Raw genomic sequence first — 10,974 nt, 5'->3', positions numbered from 1 at the left:
ATCTAGTGTTTGACAAAGCCAAAGACCCCAGCTTTTGGGGTAAGAATTCCAAAAGGCATCAAAGATCAAAAGGAAACAGTTTCAGAGTGATAATCTTAAAGGGAACCCAGCTTCAGAGAAGGAAACAGTTTCCCTCCCCCTTCATTTCCACTTTTAAATCTCTAATTCTGTTGTCTGCACAATGGGTGTGATTATTGCATGGTGTTGTGCCTAGGCGGTTGGCAAATCCTAAAGCCCCCTATAAAATGTGAGCTAATAGTATTTGGGGACAGAACAGTTAGATTTCAGGCTTGCAGATTAAGCAGCAAAGCTGAGTTAGGGGCGGGTTAAATCTGTGGAGAAGAGGTCTTGCAACCCCACACTTTCATTTTGAAGATAGGAGAAACTGAGGACCGGAATGTTCCGTGACATTCCTTCTATCACAAAAGTAGTAGTCAAGCCTGGATTGGAATTCAGGTCTCCAGACTCAAAGGCGGGAGCCTCCTCTCCTCAGGAGATTTTCTGTATTTTTTTTTAAAGCAAAATAGCATATGCAACAGGAAGGAAAGCTGCGGAATACTGGGATGGAACTCTTCCTAGGAATCGACTCTTCATGAATCTTATAAATTATAAACTTTTCTTTTTTTTTTTTTTCTTATGAAATTTATTTATTTACCTTTAATACACATTGTTTTATGAATCATGTTAATAGAGACAAATCAGAACAAATGAGGAGATTCTATTTCTTTTAGGAGTTAGAATAACATGGCTCAGCCCCATAGCCCCAAAAAGAGTGAAAGGGAAGACTAGCTTTGTCACCTCCGTAGGGCAGGGTACCCTAAACCCGCCACAGGAACGTGAAGCTCCCACAGAAAGACGTGGATTAGCGTTTCCGAAGTACATAATTTTAAGAGCAAGAGAGGAAAAGGTAGCTTTCCTGAAGCTTCCCGTAGAACACCGCCAGCGGCAGAGGGCGCTGTTTCCAACCCCTAGTCCATTTTGCAGAGGCCCCACGTGCACCGCCTCCATGACGCGTTTCCGCATCATCTGCCTGGGATGCCTTGTTCTCATTGGCTGTCAGCGAAGTCTGGATGGGAGGGGGCGGTAACGCGGCGGCGGCCGTGCTCGGAGGGGGAGAGGGAAAAAAAAAAGCAGATCCAGAAGGGGGGAAAACAACCGCCCCCGAAGGTTTCCCTCCCGCCCCCACCCTCATCCGTCTGTCCCTCCCTCCCTCCCTCCCCCGGACGGTGGTGGGGCTCCGAGGACCGCGAGAAGCCGCACTTTCTCCCGAGGCGGGGGACTGGGATCATCTCTGGAGCTGGGCTCTTCGGACTGTGGCGCTGAACTGCTCTCGAGCCAGCCCGAGCGCCGGGGACCCCGCGCTTGCACGAGCCGGAGCCGGCGGAGTCTGCGCCGGGGAAGCCCTTCCGACTGCGGCGTCGGACGGAACAGAATCCCGGCGGGGTGAGGGGGTGGGGTGGGGGAATCCCCGCCGCCGGCTCGAGAAGCCCTTCCCCAGGGAACTCCCGTGGCCGCCCCTCCGCGCAGCTCCTTCGAGTCCGGTCAGCCTCGGGGCTTGGGTGAGACCTGGGAGAGCCCAAAGACGCAGCTCGCTTCCAGCCCCGGCCTCGAATTTGGCGGAGCTGCGTCCCAAGCGAGAGGGAGCGAGCCCGTGGGTTAGGAAGGTGCTTTCCTCGGGGCCAAAATGCCCAAAAAGAAGCCGATGCCCATTCAGCTGAACCCGACCCCGGATGGCTCCACAATTAACGGGACCAGCTCTGCAGAGTGAGTGCGGGCCGGGGCGACACGAGGGGCGGACGGGGAAAAAGGCACGGCCGGGCACGAACCCGTGCGTGGGGGACGGACCCCAGGGGCCCGCGGAGCTGGCCACCAACTCAGCCTGTCGTGCCTCTAACCTGACGGGCCAGTTGGCCGCGTCTACGCCATGATTTTGAAAAGAGAGGGCGCAGGCGTGATCCGCTCCGCTCCCGGAGAAGTTCCCTGTAGGAGCACGCCCACAGTCCGCTAGAGGAGGACTTTTGTCCCGTGTAGGTCCGGGGCCCCGTCCTACTCTTACTGTGGTACCCCTTCCACCACTACTTACTACCTAGGGGAGCTCAGGCAGAGCGCAGGCGCTCCTGGGCCGAGCCACCGGAGCTCCGAGGCCCCTGCCAGCTCTAAAATGTAACCCTGGGAATCTTATTCCTCCTTACCATACAGAACAGTTTGAATATGTGAGTTGCATAAAAAACAATACTGATTCTAAATTTGTTTATTTATTATTTCTATAAGTATTTACCAATTACGTGTAAAAACGTTTTAGACATTCATTTTTGAAAATTTTGAGTTCCAAATTGCATCCTTCCCTCCTACTTTGAGAAGGCAAGCGAAATGGTATTGGTTACAAGTGAAGTCATGCAAAAGCATAAGTCGCATCCAGGGTCACACAGCCAGTGTGTCTGAGGTGGAACTTGAACTTAGGTCTTCTTGAATCCAGGTACAGAGCTGTATTTGCTAATACCCGTAGTTTCTCTTCGTCTTGAGTGTTTTAAAATTCATGGGAGGAGTTCACAAAAAGTGTTGATCAAAATTAAAATATTCAGATATTTTTGTAATAAGTGAGGAAAAACTTTCAAGGTAGCTCTCTCCACATACAAGATGTGTGGGGAGGAGTGGGAGGAGAGAAATTTTTGGTGGAGAACTTCCCAGTGTTTTTGGTCCTACGGTCTCTGAAAGTGCTTGGTCTTAGGCCCAAGGAGACACACCAGCAACAATAGAGAAGCTAGGAAACTAAACTTTTCTCTGCCCCCTCTCATTGTGATGCCCTTGAAGGCTTTCACTTCTGCTAGCTCAGCAGTTCTCAAAGTTTTTTTACACTCTTAAAAATGAAGTGCTTCTTTTGTTTGTGAGAGTTATACCTGTAGATATTTATTGTTTTAGACAGTTGAGGGGGAAATGAGGAAAATCTGCAACACTTGAATCCTCATCTGAGGAAGGAAGATTATATATTATATGTGGGTCACAGAAATTCAACAGGGAAGTAGGGGGGAAAGAAAGGAGTTAAAGGAAAGGACGGCAGAAGATTGATTAAAGGAGATTGTTACCCAAGGGACAGTGTTGAAAAGAGAAACATAAAAGAATAGCATGAAGAGAAATATACAATGAATTGAATACAAATGGGATGAACTCTTAAAGCAGACTAGGTTTTTCTAATCTAATGGATTAGAAACTAGAATCTGGAAATAATGCTGTTGATAAGAAACATAGCCGAAGCAAAAAAATAATAGAGTTAAAATAAGGGTGTGGAGCAGAATCTCTTATACTTAAGCTGAAATAAAAAAGACCAGGGTGGCAGTCAATATCTTAGACAAAACAAAAACAAAAATAGTCTAATTAAAAGAGATATAGGAAAATTATATTTTACTAAAAGGTAAAGACAGTATTAATATCAATATTGAACATGTGGAACAACAGCATCTAATTCTTGGAGGAAAAAGTAAATGAGTTTCAGGGGGAGGTAGCAAAACTATAGACCTAGATGAATGTAATCATAAAATAAACAAAAAATAAATTGAGGAGATAAATAGGATTTTAGGAAGTTAGAGAAAATAGACCTTTCAAGAATATTGAATGGGAACAGAAAGGGTTAATTTTACTTCTCTGCTATGCTTTTGCATCTTCACAAAAGTTGATCACATATTAGGACTTAAAAGACTCATCAACAAATACATAAAAACTAAATGTATCTTTAGTCCATCTTAAAATAGAATAAAAATTAGATTCAATAAAAAGTCTTTGAAGCATAAATTTAAAATGAATTTGATACTAAATAACTTAATTTTAAAGTATCAGAGAGCAAATCATAGAAACAATCTACAATTTCATTAAAGATAATGACCATAATGAGACAACACACCAAATTTGTGGGATGCAAGCAAAGCAGTACTTAAGAGAAAATTTATATCTAAATGATTACACCAATAAAGGAAAGAAAGAGCAGGTCAGTGAATTGGGTATGTAGCTTGAGGTGGGGGATGTCTTTAAATACCAAGATAATAAGACCTAACAAATCAAAGAGGAGATTAACAAAACTGAAAGTTAAAATAAGTTGCATTGAATAACTAAAAGTAGGAGCTGTTTAAAAAAACAGTAAAATAGATAAATTACTGATTTGAATTTTGGGGTGAGCAACCATAATTACCTTTGCTTCTGGGCATCCTTGTAGCAACATGTGAAACTTCTGCATTCTAGAAACTTAAAAAAATTTTTTACTTCTATAAAAAATGTTTTAATATAATATATATTTAATATATATACATATAATGAACTTTCAGAATTTTTGCAATTTTGTTGTTTCTATACACTTCCCTCTTATTTAATTTTTTAAATAAGTCCATATGTGCTATATGCTTAGCTAATCTTTTCTAGCTTTAGCCAGTGGCCATATAAGGCAGATGTAGACCATTGGCATTATGGTAAATATCTGGTCTGTCTTCCATCTCTTCCTTTGATATTACTTCATATGGATATATTTATATTGACTTGTGCTTGATCATTTTGTAAATCCTCACTGTGTTTTTGGTCTCTCTGTCCAATTAAATTGCAAACTCATAGGCAAGTTTTGTGTATTCATAATTTTTTGGTATCCTCCAGTTTTTAGCATAAGCTTCTAGGTTGTTTTTGCTTGATTTGGAGGGAATTTCTGTAGAGAGTGCAATAGATGGTGCACTGTCTGTATAACGATTGGTCTATTATTAATCAAAGGATCATTGGGTCTTTTCATGCCCCTATGACCTGAATTCTTTTATATAATTTGACTACTGTAATTAGAATTTGAACTTTTTGAGAACAGAGAATGTCTTGCTTTTCAGTTTGTATTTCCAACACTGAGCTCAGTGATACTGCATTTAATAAATGCCTTTCCATTCCATATACACAATACAATGCTTGGGATATAATAAGTACTTAATAAATGCTTATTCTGGCCATTTGATTAGTGCAATCTTCCTCTTAAATGATATATTTTAAGGCAGAAAACTTGAAGTAAAAAGCTCAAATTGGGATTGGGGATAAGATTTGTAGTAGAGTTTAGAGTATAATCTAAAATGGTGAGTTGTAGTGGTGAGTCTAAAAAAACCCAGATGTAGTTGGGTGCTGGGTGCTAATAATTTCTATTGATTTCTGAAGCTCTCTCAGTGCCCACTTTCATGACTCATTACAGCAATAGAATAGAAATCTTTGTTCAGATGTTATCACACATAAAGAAAATTACTCTATACCTAATAGTGCTAACAGCAGGAGAGCTGCATTAGGGGTTTGTTTTTTTTCCTGTGTTATTTCCCAAGTTGATTTTCTGATTTCAGTCTTCATAGTAGCACAGAAATCAGCAGAAAGGACTTGACTATGTATGCTTAGGTCAGAATTCAATTATGAGGAATCTTAAAATGAAGTGGAGAGAAAATAGCTCTTGATATGAATATCAAATAATGTGCATAGGATATTTTTAGAGGACTTTTTCCATTTCTCCTCACTCCCCTCTTAACATATTACAAAAAAAGAATTTCTCCTTAAAAATCTATGCATGTACTTCATATTCCTTGCCCCTCTACAAACTTAAAATTGTAGAAAGAGTAGACTATACTGTTTACTTATATTTCCTTTCTATCCATTCATTTAGGCCCTTGATATCTATCTGACTTTCAAACTTGATAAGCTAAATAAAATGCTCTTTCCAAGGTCACCATTGACCTTTTAATTTTCAAAACCAATGCACATCATGATTTTTGTATAGTATCTGATACTGTTGACTATCCCTTTCATAATATTTTCTTCTATGTTGACTTTAAAGTCACTGGCCCTCTTCCTTCTTGTCTAACCTCACTTTTTTGGTCTTCACTGATTCAATTTCCTCTGTGAACCTCCTAAATGTTGGTATAACCCAAAGCTTAACTCACTTTTCCCCGTATTCTATCCCTTAGTGATGATTTCTCCTATATAATGTCTTTCTTAGTCATGACTTCTGCTCCTATGTCCTCTGCAGATTATTTCTACAACTATATAGATTTATCTCCTCCAACCTTCTTACATTTCCAGTTGGTTCTTAGAGATGTCCCTCTTGCCTTTCTAATTCAATTTATTCAAAACTTGTTCCCCATCTTGTCCCTAAATCTCTCCTCCTCTATCCTTCCCTATTTCAGTGGATGATGCTGCCATCCTCCCAGTTACCCAGGCTTGAAATCTCATAGACATGTTTGACTTTCTTTTCTTGCTTTACCCACTCAGTTGCCCAGTTCTGTCATTCCCACTTCTTCTTTGCAATAATATATGTGAAGATGCTTTATAAAATGTGAAAAGAACACATTGCATCTGGTGTCAGAAGGCTTAGGTTCAGGCCTCAGCTGTGCAATATATGAGTTTGGTCGAGTCACATTACAGTTGTAAATCTGTTAAATTCTCTGTAAAATGGGATAATAATTCTTGCTCTATTAACTTTATAGATTTATTGTGAGGTTCAAATAGGATCCATCTGCTTGAGGTGTCTTTAAATTTTGAAGAACTATCTACATGTCAAATATTATTTTCTCTTGCATCTGCCCTCTCCTACTGTTGCCATTCTTAGTTTAGGCCCTCATTAATATTCACTTGGACTGTAATAGCCTCTCATCTGGTCCTCTTTTCTGTCTTTCCTCTCTCTAATCTATTCTTTGTTTAGCTACCAAGATAATGTCCTAAAGACATAGATGGATATCACAGTAACACTTTTTAAAAAAAATTATTGAAGCTTTTTATTTTCAAACATGTGCATAGATAATTTTTAACATTTGCTCTTGTAAAACCTTGTATTCTGATTTTTTTTCCCTCTTTCTCCCTACCCTTTCCTCTAGATGGCAAATAATACAATATATGTTAAACATGTGCAATTCTTCTATACATATTTCCACAAATACCATGTTGCACAAGAAAAATCAGATCAAAAAGGAAAAAATGGGAAAGAAAACAAAATGCAAGCAAACAAAAACAGAATGAAAATTCTATGTTGTGATCAACACTTAGTTCTCTCAATCTTCTATGGGTATAGATGGCTCTCTTCATTACAAAACCATTGGAACTGGACGGAATCCCTCTCTGTTGAAAAGAGTCACATCCATCAGAATTTATCATCACATAATCTTGTTGCTGTATATAATGATCTCCTGATTCTGCTCATTTCACTTAGCATCAGTTCATGTAAGTCTCTCCAGACCTCTCTGAAATCATCCTGCTGGTTGTTTCTTATAGATAATAATATTCCATAACATTCACATACCATAATTTATTCATCCATTCTCCAGTTAATGGACTTTTTGAGCATAGTTCCCAATTGCTCTCCAGAATGGTTGGATCAGTTCACAGCTTCTGCAACAATGTATTAGTCTGATCATAACAACTTTAGTGGCTTCTCATTGCTTACATAAACTCCTTAACTTGACATTAAAGATCTACAAAATCAAGCCCTCTTTGGTTTTTCACAGCCTCCTTTCACTCTTATTTTCTTTACACACTTGCCTAACCTCTCCACTTTTGTGCACCATGTTTCTGTGCCTGGAAATCATCGTCTACATATTTCTGCCTCTTGAAATTCTTTCCCCCTTTTAAGACATTTAGGGTTAGATGTTACTTCTTCTATGAAGCCTTTCTTTGCCCATCCCATAAGCTAAAATGATATTCTCATTTCATAGATCACTGAACTTAGTCGAACTTGTCCTTTACTCTCATTGTACTTTAACTTGTATCATATGTCTCCTTATTCGTTTGTATAGTATCTTATCTCCTTGTGTCCTATTTTCCTTATTTGGGAGGCAGCTAGTGGAATGAAGAGAGACTGAGGTTTGAGTCCCAGCTTTGACATTTACTGGCTGTGGAGCCATTTGCAGATCATTTAATCTGATTGAGTCTTGGTTTCCTTATTTGTAAAATGGGTATCATAATACTTGTACCGTCTACCTTGCAGAGTTATTTTCAGGAAATTCCTTTGTAAACCTTAAAGGATTGTATAAATGTTATTGTATTGAGACAGCTGGTGCACAGCGGATAAATCATTTTGACCTGAAGTCCAGAAACCTAAATTCAGATCCAGTGTTAGACACTTAATAGCTGTATTACCCAGGGCAAGTCATTGTAACTTCTGTTTACCTCAATTTCCTCAGTTGTAAAATGGGCATAAATAAACAGAAGCTACCTTGCAGGGTTATTGTGAGAATTGAATGAGAGAATATTTGTAAAGAACTTAGTACAAGTATCTGCCACATAATAGATACTATATAAATTCTTGTTCCCTCTGTTTTCCTATCATTGCATGTTCTTTTTGAGTAAAAATGCTTGTTTTTATTATTCTTCCCAATTCCTTGTGCATTCCATGTATCTAGAGGTACCTTAATGGAATTGAATTGAATGTGCAGACAGCATGTGCAACATTAGAAACTTTTCTGGGCCAGGGGTTGCTATAACGGAATACTTGGTTACAAAAACACTGAAGGACTTAATAAGTAGTTTGTTGAAATAACTGTTAGAAGTAGTAGCCCCAGCGAACTTATAATGAAAATAGATTTCTTGAAGTTTAAAAGTCTCTCGAGAAAGAAAGGAAAAAACTAAGAGAATCTGGCATATTTTTAACTGTAGTAGCCTTTTTCTCAGATTTTCATTATAGTGAATAACTCCTGAAATCAACTTAATGATATTAATGCTATTACACTGTCTCTGCATGAATATATTTAATTTATATTGATACATATTCTTGAAATAGACTTCCAGAATAATGACAATTAAATCCCCCACAAAGTTCAATTCCAAGTAAGTAAAACCATAGTGATTTCATTCAATAACACTCCAACTTTACATTTGGAAGTTTTCCATTCCTTAAAAGAAAAGATGCATGCACAGTTTATTACAACAATATAAATGGAAAGAACAACAATAAAAAAATTGAATACTATGAAAACTATAATTACCAAGCTTGGCTTAAGAATAAACATAAGAAGAAACCTTCCTGTCCTTTTTTGTGCAAGGATGGGGCACCATAGGTGATGCAAAAAATAAAAATATAATAAAAAATGTGTTATTAAAAATGGGTATATGCTTTATAACTTAGTATCAGTATTCTCTATATTTTTGATCTTGAGTTTTATTGCTGTTATATAATTATACTTATGGCATATGTATTTTGGTTTTGTTTTGTTCATTCTACATTACTATATCCAAATCATTTCATAAATCTTTGAATTTTTTAATATTTGTAATTCTTTATGGTGCTGCAACATGTCATGCTTATATGCTACAGTTTATTTACCTATTCCCCAGTTGTTACACATAAAATCTGTTTTTTCCTATTACAAATGGACTGCTATGAATATTTTTATACAAGTAGGTCTTCATTCTGCAAGCCATTATCAAGGCTTTAGTCCATGCAAAATCAGGGATTAAAAAAAAAATTCTTCCTTGAAGGATAGATCACTAGGTCTGTGGATATGATATGAACAGTTTTGTATCTTTTTTTGCATAATTTCTATTGTTTTCCCAACTGGTTAGACCAATTTACAATTCTACCAGCATGTAAATTAGTGTTCTCATTGTACTAAATCCCTATCATCATTTATTTTTTTCCATCTTTTGCAATGAGGTTAATATTTCAGAATTGTTCTAAATTGTAGTTCTCTGATTGTTACAATTAAAGAAATCTATTTTGTATTTTGTAATTTGTTATAACTATTTACAAATTCATAACCTATCCATAATAAGCAAAAGAAGCTTTCATTCTTTCCTAATTTTATAATATTATAACTTTCCTATATACTGTATAGCTTATTCATCTATTTGGGATTTATTGTGGCATATGGCCACTTAAAAAAAATCCCATATCAAATAGTTTTGATTATTATTGTATTATAATATAGTTTGAAAGGTAATTACAAACCTTCATTATTTCCTTTATCCCTTGTTTCCTTAAATATTTTTGACTTTTTGACAATGATGAATGTTGGAGGGGATATGGGAAGACTGGGATACTAATATATTGTTGGTGGAGTTGTGAACGGATCCAACCACTCTGGAGAGCAATTTGGAACTATGCCCAAAGGACTATCAAACTGTGCATACCTTTTGACCCAGCAGTGTCTTTACTGGGCCTGTACCCCAAAGAGATCATAAAAAAGGAAAAAAGGATTCACATGTACAAAAATGTTTGTAGTAGCTCTTTTTGTAGTGGCAAGAAAACGGAAAATGAGTGAATGACCATCAATTGGAGAATGGATGAATAACTTATGGTATATGAATGTTATGGAATAGTATTGTTCTATAAGAACTATAAGAAACAACCAGCAGGATGATTTCAGAGAGTCTTGGAGAGATTTACATGAGTTGATGCTAAGTGAAGTGAGCAGAGTCAGGAGATCATTATACACGACAACAAGATTATACAATGATTGATTCTGATGGACATGGCTCTTTTCAACAGTGAGGCATTCAGGCCAGTTCCAATGATCTTGTGATGAAGAGCCATCTGTATCTAGAGAGAGAGGACTGTGGGGACTGAATGTGGACCACAACATAGCATTCTCACTCTTTCTGTTGTTTTTGTTTGCATTTTGTTTTCTTTCTCATTTTTTGTCTTTTGATCTGATTTTTCTTGTGGACCATGATAATTGTGGAAATATGGATAGAATAGTTGCACATGTTTAACATATGTTGGATTACTTGCTGTCTAGGGGAGAGGGTGGGGAAAGGGGAAAGGGAAAAATTTTGGAACACAAGGTTTTGCAAGGGTGAATGTTGAAAATCACCTGTGCATATGTTTTTGAAAATAAACAGCTTTAATATATATATATATATATATATATATATATATATATATATATATATATATATATATATATTTGACTTATTGTTCCAACACTTGAATTTTATTTTGCCTACTTTTATAAAGTGTTTCTTTATGGTAACTTGATTATCAACATTGACTTT

The 10,974-nt window shown here is 37.5% G+C and overlaps 1 protein-coding gene across 2 annotated transcripts in view; it reads left to right on the top strand.

The window, feature by feature from the left end:
• The first annotated feature begins 1,054 nt into the window (after positions 1 to 1,054).
• The window catches only part of MAP2K1 (mitogen-activated protein kinase kinase 1), a 101,956-nt gene continuing 92,036 nt past the window's right edge, over positions 1,055 to 10,974 (top strand). Inside the window, exon 1 of one of the 2 annotated variants that reach the window (XM_074294747.1) lies at positions 1,055 to 1,764. In XM_074294747.1, coding sequence (XP_074150848.1) covers positions 1,685 to 1,764 — 80 coding nt within the window. In that variant the 5' untranslated portion in view covers positions 1,055 to 1,684. The remainder of the gene's footprint in view (positions 1,765 to 10,974) is intronic. The other variant, XR_012486955.1, reaches the window with a different exon arrangement.

This window comes from Sminthopsis crassicaudata, chromosome 2 (assembly GCF_048593235.1).
Source record: "Sminthopsis crassicaudata isolate SCR6 chromosome 2, ASM4859323v1, whole genome shotgun sequence".
Classification (NCBI taxonomy): domain Eukaryota; kingdom Metazoa; phylum Chordata; class Mammalia; order Dasyuromorphia; family Dasyuridae; genus Sminthopsis; species Sminthopsis crassicaudata.
The sequence above is the reverse complement of the archived record's forward strand: the minus strand, read 5'-3'. Positions and strand labels throughout refer to the sequence as shown.